General features: G+C 36.7%; 1 protein-coding gene across 1 annotated transcript; it reads left to right on the forward strand.

Annotated features, from left to right (window-relative positions):
* Nucleotides 1–1972: 1972 nt before the first annotated feature.
* On the forward strand, nt 1973–13523 carry pnpla8 (patatin-like phospholipase domain containing 8). The gene is made up of 10 exons (XM_082166685.1): nt 1973–2090; nt 3870–4926; nt 5422–5571; nt 5670–5821; nt 6878–6972; nt 7069–7240; nt 7623–7680; nt 7766–7960; nt 11462–11660; nt 12301–13523. The coding sequence occupies exons 2-10, from the start codon at nt 4051–4053 to the stop codon at nt 12573–12575; spliced, it is 2172 nt and encodes a 723-aa protein (XP_082022811.1). The 5' UTR covers nt 1973–2090; nt 3870–4050; the 3' UTR covers nt 12576–13523.
* Nucleotides 13524–14325: the final 802 nt, after the last annotated feature.

Below are 14325 nucleotides of genomic sequence, written 5' to 3' on the forward strand. Positions count from 1 at the left end.
AATTTCGTTTGTGTTTTTGTATTTGTATTTGTTTAATGTCTTTTTAATTTTTATTTCATTTTTAGTTATTTTTAGTTAGTTGACAATGAAGATATATTGCCATATAACAAAAAATATATTTTGTAATTGTTTTAGTTAAATATAATAACCCTGCTACACACTGCATGCATATATAATTAAAAGTAGTGTAGAAAATGGCAAATTCATTTCATTAATTATGATTTTGTTAATATTTTAACTGACAAACCAGTTGGTTGAATATGTTACATGCATTAAACAGAGGAAATATGCTGCCCTTGCTTTTATCTTGCAACTCATACATCATGTGCGATTTAATATGCAAAAATCACTTTTTTTACGTAACTAAACATTCTTTGTTTATAAAGTTTCTCTGGCCATGATATTTACTTTTTGTATGGCATGTTTCACTTATTACCAGTAGTTGGCAGTGCTCTCTTTCCCTTTTGTTTGCGTTGATCCTGTCAACTGAGAAGAAGAGGAGATTCGCGGCCCTCTGATTGGCTGTGTGCGCATCATGTCATCCAGAGCCATAGAGAGAAAGAGTTGCGACACTCTTTGATGTCGCCGCTATGGCTGTCACGTGGTTCATGTAAGCCCCAATAGTTCTAAAACATACGCTGGCTGTCATGTTATTCTATGGGACAGACAGCAGCGACTGCATTATTGAACGGTAATATGAAATAAAACACACACCCAAGTACTTTTTCAGCTGGTATTGCATTTTTTTAATGCCAGTTTTGCATTTGGAGAGGCAGGGTGACAACGAAAATACTGCATTATTTAGAAGTTTTAGGTTATATTTTTGGAGGGAGAAGCTTAGTGTCCATGTTCGCATGGGTAATAGCACTGGCTGTAGCGGCTCCAACTTAACTTTGGCATATCATTAATCTGATAATAAACGTCTCATGATTTAGCACAACTGGCCTGTATTAGGCTATTGATTCTCATGATTTTGATATAAATTCCGATCCAGCCATTAGCCTACCTTCGTGATCACGCAGAGGTTTGCCGTGACGGTCCGTTCTGAAGTCACAGAAGCTAGCTCATTTCTTCTGATGAAAGAGACCACCCCAGAACCACAAATGTAAAACATGACCATGTTAAGACTAAGAATATAATTTTATGATTAAGCCATACACATTATCAAAACTTTAACAGATTAAAAACAAATTTACGCTTTATGTTTGGATTTATAAGTAGGCTAAGTGTAGAGTGAAGATTTTTCTAAGAGTAAGGGTATAGCTGTAACTCAAAGTAACTTAAGCAATTAACTAATAAATCATTTAAACGTCTGTTACAATACAGCACTTGTGACATAAATTAAGCATGGCTGATACAAATGAAGGTTTTCAAATAATTTTTTTTTTTTATTAAACAATGACAAACAACAAAAATGCGTGCTTGTGTGAGTGAACAAGAAAAATGCAAATATAGTTCTATTGTGGCACTACATGATATAAAACCCTCCATCACGTCACATAATGAAAAGTTAAATCCTAAAAAAATAAAAAAATAAAATCAAAGTTGCTATAAAGGTGGTATAAAGGTGGTAGCGATTCATTACCGAACTCTTAACTGTTACTGTCACAGCTGACGAAGTTGCGCTAGCTAACTAGTTAGCATGCAGTGCTTGAAAATTGGTTGAAACAACCAAGATAAAATATAAATAATTACGCTGTGCATATACAAATAAAGACCAGTATAAGCATCGCAAAGGGCCTCTGATACAATTTAGACAGTTGACAATTCAAAAGAGGTCGATATTTCAGCAACTTTACCTCTGGAACAACTCGACGCGGAGCAATGTAAGTGAATGGGGTCCAACGGCCAAATGACAGTGTTTAGAACTATTCCGATCTTCAAATCCCGGAAGTAGGCGGTTACGAGCGCCGCCATTGATTACAACGAAGGTCTATGGAAGTGTCGCAACTCTTTTCTCTATATGGCTCTGATGTCATCTGTTCTGTTTCTAAACGTTTCCTGTCGAATTTTCCATTTGGGATTCATACATCTCTCTGTTTTCAAAATATTTCTGAACGAAATGACAGCGAATAATAGCCACTCGCCGGGTATGTAACTTTATCTGTATGCTTAATATGTCAAATTCCCTCTTAATAGAGCAGAGATATATATTTTACAGTCTTATCTGATCATAACAACACCAATGGTCCAATGAACAGCCTCTTAAAAAATATGTAAAACAAACATATGTAAACAATAAATTGTTATCTCTATAAACATATTAAATGCATTTGCGCTTAGATAATTAGGTCTAAACTGGCAAAAACAGCATTTTATGGTTGATATGAGGCACTTTAGAGATGTTTCTTATTTCTATAATACAAAACTAACGTTACATACAGTATTACAGCTTATAAAACAACAGTTAAATCATTTGAATTGATTTCCATTGAAAGATATAGTTTGTAAATAGCACTACAGAGTTATAATGACAGATTTCGACGTTTTAAAAGCCAACAGTGTCTATAAGCAGTGTCTTGCTCTCAATGACATCCATCAGCCACTTTTCCCTGAACCTCGTTTGTCCTGGAATATGTTTGAACCTGTTGGTTTCAACGAGGAAGTGAACGTCCACAGGCAGTGTGTCTGGTTTGATTTTGGAGATTTCTATGATGAAATACACGGTTGCTGTGGCTGTGGGGATCGGGGTACTTCGGGTCGGGATGCTCCATTTGGCTCCGTACTGGAATTGCTTTTTAAACTCCAGCTCTGTTTCCTGCAGAAACTTCAGACTGTAGAGCCATCCGGGCTGCTGTATCTCCCATGTGTCCATGTATTGCCTGATCAGCTGCTCTCCGATCTCGATTGTAAAGTCTTTGCATGAGATCCAGTCGATATTTTTGATTTTATGCTCACATTGTGCGATATTTGCGCTGTCCATTTCCATGGCTGTTAGTGGTTCTGCCATGTTGACGTCAGTTTCCATGGTGATGACAGACAGGGGACGGGTGTTGCATTAACTCTGCGACGTAATGCTTTACAATTATTTTCATAGTTCACCGTTTTTTGTTGTTGTTGTTGTTGTTGTTGTTTTTTTGCTTTGCAAACCTGTATGGTTTCTGTTGGAAAGAAAGGTAACACTTTATTTTAAGGTGACGTAGTTACTACATGCACTTACCATAGTAATAACAGTAAATTATGTATATAATTACAAGCAGGGTTTGAAATTAACTTTTTCACCCACCGGCCAAATTGGCTTCTAAATTTTTAAGTTACCGGCCATTCAGAACTTCTACTAGCCAAAAATAAATAAATAACCAGATTAACTACGTCACAGCTAAACCAAAAACCAAACTCTATGTATGTACTCAGTACTTATTTGAGTAAGTACAATGTAACTACGTCATCTTACAATTACACTTTATTTTAAGGTGTCATTGTTACAGTGTAATTATATATTTAAGTACTGAGTAATATTAAGCAACTACATGTACTTACTATAGGGTTAGGGTAGGATTAGGATTTGGTTGAAGGTTAGTTGCATGTAATTATGCATAATTTACTTTTAATATTATGGAAAGTACATGTAACATAACAAGGACACAGTAAAATAAAGTGTTACCCAATAAAGTGTAACTGAAAAAAATGAATAATGAACTGGATACTCTTTTCATGTAGTCACAATAAATGGAGTTTTCAAACTTCAAAAAGGACACAAAAGTGGTCCATATTATACATGCACTATAAAGTTTTCAAGTCAAACCATAGTTTGTGTTTTTTAGCACATTTCTATGCGGTTGCAAGGATGTTCTGTGTGGTTTCTTACTTTTTATGATATTAGACATTATTAACTTAATAATAACAAATGTCAATCTTTCACTTTACAGGTCGCCTTTAAAATGAGGAAAGCTCCTACTCTTATAAATAAGCACAGAGCTCTTATCTAGCAGATGTGAAATGGCTAAAGCTTTGATTGAGCTCTGCATGGCTCAGTAGCTTTGATGCCAAATTCACACAAGTGTGTTTTCTCAAGGAATATCCCAGAATTCCCTCGAGTAACCTCGCCGCATGTCGCGCATCAGGAGCACACTGGACAGCGTTACCAAGGCCGTGAGCGGAACGGTGAACATCGACCTCTTCTCCAAGATCACACGCCTCAAACCCGGTGCAACCCAGGCCAAAACTATAGAAGTTAAAGTGGAATGCGCCGAGGCAGAGGCAGGAGCTGTCATGACTGTGGCGGCACCTGATCCGCCCAGGGAGATTGAAGTAAAAAAAGACATGGAACCTCCTAAAGAACCCCCAAAATCTATTAGTAATCTGTCAAACAGCACAGGAAACACATCCAGCGGGGTTGCAAAGCAAACGCTGCAACGCTTCCAGCCCGCTGCGTTCACAACCGACATGGATGAAACGTACAGTCACCTGGCTGAACATGTCAATGCCTACTTTGGAAGCGACACACGAGATGACAAACGATCACAGCAGGATAGAGGAGACACAACACCGACATCTCAGATCCAGCCTAGCGCTCTTCCCAAAGTTAGCAAGGATCATATCCTTATGGCAGCACCTGTGTCCCATAGATCCACACCAGAAAAGCCCCCTGGTCCTTCTGCCATTGACAAGGATGGCTCCATCCCAAGTCCACAAGCCCCTTCTGCTCCAGCTCAGGACGAGGGCGTTTCAGCCATCCCCATATCGCCAAGGAAAGGCATCAGTCATTACCTGTCCTACCCTAGGCCAAGCGTCCAGGCTTTTGTAGGTAACTACATCACTCCTCTCGTTCCAAAGTTTAGAACGGACTCGAAGGGTGGCACGGCAGAGAAGGACAAACCCTCCGGAGTCGAAGTGGCCGTGTCTCAGGATGCAAAGAGTGCAGAAAACAAGGAGGAGAAAGAGGCAGAGGAGAAAGCAAAGAAACTGATGTCTCAGAGGGAGAAGGTAGAATACTATCCCTGTAAATATAATAGAATAGATTTCTCTTTTTTTTTTTGTGAAAGTTTTGAGTTTCAAACAACTGATACATTTATTTCAGTGTGATCAGCAGAATAGTTTTGGGGTTGAATCTATCGATCAAAAATAAAATATTGGATAAATTAAGCTTGTTTTTAGAACCACACACAATTTTGGTAATATATGCTAATATATATATAGTGGATGTGTGTGTGTGTGTGTATATATATATATAGGCATATATTACCAAAATTGTTAGTTTATATATAAGTTTAGTTTTATATATTGCATATTATATATAATTCATGCAAAAGGAGCAGAATTAATCTGTGTGCAATTCATTCGTATATAAATAGTCACATGAAGAATGGATTTTTTTTATTTACACGCAAATGAAGCCCGTTGCCTATGCAAAATATATCAATTTCCCATTGATTATAATGTTTAAAGATCAAAAGTGACTGTTCTGTGTGTTGTATGTAGATTATAGCACGTGTCAGTGTGGATAACCGGACCAGAGCACTGGTCAAGAGTCTTCAGCGAGTCACCGATGTGAAGATCACCATCAGCAGGGTGGAGGAACTGAGCTTCCACCTGCTGGAGTTTCCTGAGACCAGAGGAGTGGCGGTCTCTGTAAGTGTCTGTGAGGAGGACTGCTTTATTTTTCTACACTGTAATCTCAATCAATAACGTTCTGTTTTTCATTTCTTCCTTTCTCTCGCTGTGTTCAGGAGAAGATCATCTCTTGTCTGTTGCGTTTGAGGCAGGCACGAGATGTCAAGCTGCAGGCTGCAGTGAGACAGGCTCTGGCCCTGGTGGGCTACAATGACCCGGTGAAAGGCAGAGGGATACGTGTTCTCTCCATTGACGGAGGAGGCACCAGGTGACAGACAGATGATAGTTGGGGGGAAAAAATGATTATAACAGATTATGAAATGACATTTAAGATGAAAGTAGGTCAGCCCAAATGTACCTAAAAGTAGGTCATCCAAAAATAGAACTGACACAATTTTGCAATCCCTTTAGATGTTGTCTGTCATACTAGGCTAATTTTCATGTTTTAAATTTGTCAAAATTTTACCTTAAAAAAAAAAAAACTAAAATAAACAATATAGGCTTAAATAAAACTAAAATAAACAAAGTGACAGCAGTGGGTCATGATAAGTAAAAAAATATATAAATAATTATAGATCTATAGACATAAATTAATAATAGTAACACTTTACAGTAATTGTTAACTGTATTAGTTAAATACATTAGTTAACATGAACTAACAATTCTGCGTTCATGAATTAACATGAACTGTGTAACAATTCATGTAAAGTGCTTTGAGTACCCAGAAAAGCACTATATAAATGTAACAAATTATTATTATTATTAATTCTACAGAATTTATTAATCTTAGATAATGTTAATACATTTTTAAGATCATAAGTTGTTTCTTTTAACATTAGTCAACAAACTGTGAACTAACCGGAATATGAACATTCTTAAGTAAAATAAAGGTTAATAAATGCTGTAAAAATATATTTACTCATTGTTAGTTAATACATTAACTAATGTTAACAAATGAGACTTTATTGTAAAGTGTTACCAATATAATGATCAATTAAAGACCTTATGAAATATTTTAATTGAATAATTAAATAGTGATAAAACTTAAATATATAAATAAATTGTGACCAGTTATAGGATTTGAACTATAACTGAACACATTTGCATACATTTCCCTATAAATGTTTATCCTAAAGTGTAAAAAAAAAAAAAAATTATTGTGCATGATTTAATCCATCAACTACTCTTAAACTTTTTTGATTTTTTAAAAAATTTGCTTCAGTGAATCGATCCTTTAGTTTCATGTAATAAGATTTATGAACATTTTTATACTGTATGTACAGTGACGTGTGCAGGCCTGTAATTTTATGTCATTGTTTTGTAGGGGTTTGGTTGCATTACAGGCTTTGTACAGGCTGGAGAGTTTGACAGGGAAGCCCATCTATCAGCTCTTTGACTACATATGTGGAGTTAGTACAGGTATATTATTAAAATTACTTGCAAAATGTCTACAAGGTATAGGAGTGAACAATCTTCTTCTTCTATGTCTTCTAAATCTTCTATGATTTTTCTTAGGGGCCATTCTGGCTTTTATGCTGGGTGTGTTCCAGATCCCTCTGGATGAGTGTGAGGAACTCTATCGGAAGTTGGGATCTGATGTCTTTAAACAAAACCTGATTGTGGGCACAGTGAAAATGGGCTGGAGTCACGCGTACTATGACAGCCAGATTTGGGAGGAGATCCTCAAGTAAGACAATGAAGTGAACAAGCCTGTTTGGGCCATAATATTTTATTTTTATTTTTTTTTATTTAATTTAATTTTTTTTTATTTTTTTTTATTTTTTTTATTTTTTTTTATTTTTTTTTATTTTTTTTTATTTTTTTTTATTTTATTTTATTTTATTTTATTTTATTTTATTTTATTTTATTTTATTTTATTTTTTTAGTCCAACAATATTTTGAAGCCGAAATTGAAATAACAAAATAATAGAGGTAAAGAGACACATATAAAACTACATTGAAATAAGAGCAAAAATAAATAGCAATAAATAAAATCCAATCCAATACAATGCCTATCTCATTTGCTGTTTACATTTCATGTATTTTTCCCCCCCTTTTATTCACCACAGAGAGAGAATGGGGAATGGACTAATGATCGAGACTTCCAAGAACCCTAAATGCCCGAAGGTGGGTTTAAAATATATATATTTGTAACAGAAATGCAATTCTCATCTTTTCACTGTTTAGATGAATCACTCAATGCTTCCACTAGGTGTCGGCAGTGAGCACCTTAGTGAACAGAGGCCTGCCGCTGAAGGCGTATGTCTTCAGGAATTATAACTTCCTGCCTGGGGTTCGCTCACACTACCTGGGTGGCTGTCAGCATAAAATGTGGCAAGCCATTCGAGCCTCCTCCGCTGCTCCAGGCTACTTCCAGGAATGTGTTCTAGGAAATGACCTCCACCAGGTAAACCACATAAAGTCTGGTCTGCATCATCTACTACACTCTATCTGCTCTTGCTATCAACATATCCTTATATTATCTTCATGTTCATGAGTTCTCTGACTGTTGACGTTATCCTCGGTCAGACATCTTGCACTATTGAAAATCATTACAAACCCCATTTAGGTTGTTGTCAAGAAGAAGGAGGAAAAGCAAACTCTGCACATACAGTACATGCACTCGGACTATTTCCTGTGCTGTCTCATCAGTGCCGCACATTCAGACTCATTAGTGTTCTTGAGTACCGTCACTTAGGGCACTTCAGTTCGGCTGCCTTAAAGTGGCTCTCAGATTGTTGTTTGAAGAGATTCCTGTCAGAGGGTCTGTTTAGACTCCTCAATTCTCTGATCCACTTCTCTCTGAATCATCACACAAAGGATGATAACTATAACAATAAAGATAGCGTTTTAAAAAATCGTTCTAAATTGAAAAGTATAGCAGAGTCCACACCACAACTAAAACGATAATGACACAGAGGAACGTTACCGTCGGAATCACTTTTAGAAAGATTTTTTAACAGCTGATGAACGATAAAAACATTGACATCCAATCAGAATCAGTCCGGCTCTAAAGAGCTTGAGCCTTTAAAGCGGCTTATCATAAACATAACGATATCGTGCGTTGGTGTGGACACTAAGATACTGTAGTTACCGTTATAGTTATCTTTAAAGTTATTGTTCTTGATGTGAATGTGAATGTGACTGCGTATTTACAATATGCATCAAGATACACACTGTAATACAGAAGGGATACACAAGCAAGATTTGTATTATTTTTAATAGTTCATGATCTGAATATGTTTCTGCACTACATTGGCGTAGCTGTCAGGTCTTTCTGCCTGTCTGCTTGTCTTCATCCAGCTGAAACTGGCACGGTGCCACGGCTGCCACACTGAACGCACCCTCACAGCCTGGGTTTCATCAGCCTAAAAGTCTCTCCGCCAAGCGGCAGACATTAATGTTGAATCGTAGCCCTCAGCGGTGCCTGTTGCGCCATCAGGAAGGCGTCATTCTGTCCATCTGCTTATTGACACCCACCAAGTTCACATACTGCTTTCCACAATGTCCCTGTGTTCCCAAATAGGCCAGTAAAGCTATTGGTCACAGAGCTAAATGAATGCCCAGATTCATTCAGAGTCTGATGAGATCTGTGGTCAATAGGAAGATGAGCCTGTTAGTATTTAGAAATGGTGGTATAAAACGGCAATTTTTTATTTATTCATTTATTCAAAGTACATTTAAAATACAGTCAATTTCTGAATTGTAATTCATTTTAATATTTGTTGGGGCATAAACAAAAAAAATGTCCTGATATGTCACATAGGTCATTTTTTCTGTTGATTTATACATGTACATTTTTTATATATTAATTTATTGAAAAATACACTACAAATACAGTTCATTTCTGAATTGATATTCATTTTAATATTTTTTTTAGGGGAAGTTAAAAATGAAAGAAAAAAGCATTATTAAAATAATTAAATTCAAGTCATTTGGCATAGTCTTTTGTCATTTTATTCATATAATCTATTTTATCATTAATTTTATATAAAGATAATAGTATTTGAACAAAGTATTCTTAACTTCTTATTAATATAAAAAAATTATAATAATAATAATTCACCAAATCAAAGTCATGTGGTCCAACCAGAAATGCTCAAATGTTTTCTTTGTCCATTATTTAAAAAGATTCTTCCTTTTCTTTATCATGGACACTCTTATACTCCATTGACCCACATGTTGCTTTCATGCGTCCATCAGAAATAATCCTCATTTAGTGGTCAAATGTTCTTTGGGGAACAATAGAAGAGATATTTTGAGTGACATTGTCCTCAGGTAAGGCCTAATTTATTGTCGAACAAGATGAGAATTAACTATTTTTAGATCTTCATCTAATAGTCCGTGTAGATGATTCCAATTTATTGGCCTAAGGGCCAACCAAACCCACTTAATGCACATTCATTAGATCAATCTTCCCATGATTCCTCATTCAAAGCCGCTGTGATGTGTTTTGATGTATGTTTTTGCAGTGTGGGATGAATGTGTTCTAATTAAAATGCAAATGTAGTAGAGGCTCTTGGCTGTAAACCCTGTTGCCAACAGAGCACTCGATGCCCGGACTCCGAATGCCACCAGTGGAAAAGCTGATCTCTCTCTCTCTCTCTCTCTCTCTCTCTCTCTCTCTCTCTCTCTCTCTCTCTCTCTCTCTCTCTCTTTCTTGCTCTGAATAGCACTTCAGTTTCTTCTCAACATGCCAGGCCTGTTCTCTGTTATGCATACTCTCCTCAAGGGCTTTCAACCATCAAACAAGAAGCCAGTCCTCAACTGTTTGTTTGTTTTTCTTTTTCATTTGATTGATTCATCAATTCATTCATTAAAGGAAAAGTTCACCCAAAAATGACAATTCTGCCATCATTTACTCACCCTCATTGAGGAAATAGGATTTTATTTCTCATGTGGAACACAAAATGAGAAGTTTTATTTTTTATATTTTAACATTTATTTTATTTCAAGTAACAAAAAAAGTTTATGGTTATAGTTAAGTTGACTATAATAACCCTGTAACAAACTGGATGGTGACCATCAGCTGTCAATCTTCAAAAAGCATCATAAAAGTAGTCCATTGACCCATGCATTATATTCCAAGTCTTCTAAAACAATATGATAGTTTTCTGAGAGTAATAGAGTGAAACTTAAGCTTGACAGCCATTGGTCACCATTCACTTTCAATGTATGGAAAAGAGCAGCTTAGACATTTTGCCAAGCATCTTCTTTTGTGTTCCACATAAGAAAGAAAGGCATACAGGCTTTGAAAGACATGAGGGTAAGTAAATAATGACATTTTTCATTTTGGGGTGAAATATCCCATTTATTAGCCTTTGATTGATTGATTTGTTGACGTATCCTTTGTTAGCTTTGGACTCAGAAAGCAGACTGTAGTTCACTGATTTGCATCAGTATCCGTGTCACTAAAATGTAGGGCATACTGGAGAAATAAAGGATGTTGTTTAGCAGACGATTTCATCTTGTTTTCTCTGATGTGCTCCTTAAAGGAGACATTGAAACGGAGAAGGATGATGCCAAGTAAATGGATTTCAAATGCCTCAGGTCAAATTAACACATCTACCCACGTCTCCTACAGAGGAGAGATCCTTCATCCATTATACTCAACAGTGATGATGATTCCCATAATCATATCAGCTGGAAATGCAAATTCACCTCTTTTATGTTGTACCTCTAGTTTTTTCAAAGAATAACCCAGATTTCCACAAAAAAGCCTTGCTTTTGGACAAGAATAGATGCAGTTATTTTGGCAGAACCTCAAGATTTCTTTTAAATAGTATATTTTAGTTTCTCCGGTTTTAGTTGAGATAGAGCACACAAGAATCTCTTCTCGCTTCCTCACAAATATGGTTAGTTGATTGTGATATGATAAAATGTGGTTAATGTTTTTGATTTTATCCAGGACGGTGGTCTCTTGATCAACAACCCTACTGCTCTGGCCATCCATGAGAGCAAGTGTTTGTGGCCCAACACCCCTGTGCAGTGTGTGGTGTCTCTGGGAACAGGCCGATACGAAACCGTCGCCAAGACCAGCTCAAGCACTTATACCAGTCTAAAGACCAAACTTACCAACGTCATCAGCAGCGCCACAGACACTGAAGGTGAGACGATAGGGTTTGATTTTTTTTTTGGGGTCTACTAGAATAGGTTTTCATGCTTGAATGTTCAAAAAACACCTTATTTTTCCAAATAGTTGACATTATTGCAGCACCTCTCTTCCCAGTCTGTCTGTAACGCTCTGTTCAGTTCCTTTCTCTATGAAGCCTCTTCTTTCCGAAAAGCACAATGTGGTCTGATTGGTCGGCTGGACCAGTGTGTTGTGATCAATCAACCATTTTGAGTGTGTTTCATAAATGTCACGTCCCTTACGGTACCATAACCGTGAGTTACTAACGCTCATTAACATTAACCCATTACTAACGCAACTCAACTCGCCCCTTTCTTTTCCGCCTTGGGCGGGACTTATTTAAATGAGGGATATTGTGATGAGTATGTTCCCGAAAGAAAACTCAAGACTACAATCAAGGCGCAATCAATATATACTCCCTTTGAAGTGGACTTTATGCTTTGTATCTTTGCAGACCTTTTCATCCTCAAACAGCAACATCACACAAACTTTCAATTTGAAAGTTGAAAATGTCAAAAAGCATAATATGTTCTCTTTAAATGATGAAACATTGCAATTGTTACAGTTGTTTGTCACTCACTACATAAACTACTATTGATCTTTTTTTATTGTAGAGGTCCACACGATGCTGGACGCCCTCCTTCCCCCGAACACCTACTTTCGTTTGAACCCTTACATGAGTGAGGATGTCCCGTTGGATGAGAACAGGCAGGACAGGCTTGACTTCTTGCTGGGTGAGGGTCGCATCTACCTGGAACGTAACGAGAATAAGTTAAGGAAAGTGGCTAGTGTTCTCACTCAAGAAAAGGGCGTCGTTCAAAAGCTGGCAGAATGGGCACAACTTAAAGCTGACATGTACGATGGATTTCCCTTTCGCTCCAAACTCTGAAACTCTAAACCAAACTTGCACAACCACTGACCTTTTCTGTTGTCTCTCTAATGTATAACAATGAAAACTGTACATTGCAATGGAATTAAGTGTTACATTGCCATATAAATAAAAAAAAAGGGGATCAGGTCTGTTGCCTCATATCGACCACATAAGAAGACTGAATAGGTTCATTGTAGGTCTAAGGCTTTGTAGTTACTGTAAGGATAGTTATTGTCTCTGTTGTGGGTCTTGTTTGAAACAAAGAGCCTTGCAGGCATGAAATGTTAGCGGCAACACTGACTAGCTATTACTTGCATGTGCTGCTTTGTTGTTTGTTGGGATGTACTAATGTCAATTTGATCCATTAATTTACAATAGGATAAAAGTGTTAAGTGTCTCCTCAAGAAAATCCTTAGTTGTTTATTCTGCACAATAATGCAGGTAGAGTTGACTGAACTAACAGTACTGTACTTAGCATGAGGCGAGCTGCTGATTCACAGACCCAAGTGTGTGCTAATAAATTTCAGCTGTCCGTAATTGACCTTTATGTCAGACCGCAAAAGGAACCAACAGCACTGTCTGATGTTTTAAAAAGTTTGCACAAAATGTTTTGAAAGCACTCAATGCAGTTGTATTATTGCTGAAGATGACTCTTAATCTTACATTGGTCATTGTGGAAATACTAATGAAGTGATCATGATTTAGTGTACTATGTTTGAATGCATTGGCTGCTTTTCAGTATTGTGCACTTGGCAGGAAAATGTTTTACATAATTTATTGGTTCTGTTCAGATTGAGTGTATAATATGTAAAATATAATTAATCCTTGAAGGTGTTAAGTAAAATCATGACAATGTTGTAGATTCAATTTTAACAGCTTGATTCAGAAATACCATTTTTCCTAATACCACCTTTAATCTATTACTCCGTCGTGATTATGAAGAGAAATAAAGGTTTTTAAACCTCAGCTTATTTCAGTTTCAGTTTTTCCTTCTCAGATAGGATATGTTATCTTATTATTTTAGATAACAATTTTTTTGTTCCTCTTAATATTGGTAAAGAGTGCTAATCATTAAGAATCTAACCTGTACGTGAGGTGAAAGCTATTTAAATCTGAACCACAAGCATTTTATTCCATTTGTAATTAATCTGGCAGTATTTAATTGATTTTTCCAATTGCAAAATTGATTTCTGTTTGTCTGTTGTTCCACACTGTTGGCACATTAGCTGGTATTTTAGCAGCCTGTCAAGCCTGAAGTCAAACACATAGATGTTCTATATATTTAAAATTGTATAGCCCAATGAGAAATATGAAGATTTATAGACTGATGAGCCTCTGAAAATTAGCCACCTTTATACAGTAAAGGTCAGTGAGGTTGGTTATTTCCTCATAAGACCTCAGTTATGTAGCCTAACCTGAAGTGAGGAATGTGTCTTATCCATGGAAATGTTCAATGATGTGTCAAATCCCACAGGTGAGTGTGAGGAGAGACTATATTTGATGGAAATATGCTCAAATCCACATTGCAGTGGTACTGGGAGCTGCCGTGTACATGCGAGACAGCGGACTGCACTGGAAATGCCTTCTTTATTTAACAGTTTCTAATCTATATTGTTTCCAGTCTTGTTACTGGTACGCAATCACTGCAGTTTTTGTCGTAATCCATAAACACACAGATGCTAGAGCTGAGAAGGTCACTGGTTTGTTACTTCCATCGATCGAGGAGCTTTAGAGCAGATAGGACCATGTCTGATTCAACTCTTGCATC

The sequence above is a fragment of the Leuciscus leuciscus genome (assembly GCF_965113295.1).
Source record: "Leuciscus leuciscus genome assembly, chromosome: 4".
In the NCBI taxonomy this organism is placed as follows: Eukaryota; Metazoa; Chordata; class Actinopteri; order Cypriniformes; family Leuciscidae; genus Leuciscus; species Leuciscus leuciscus.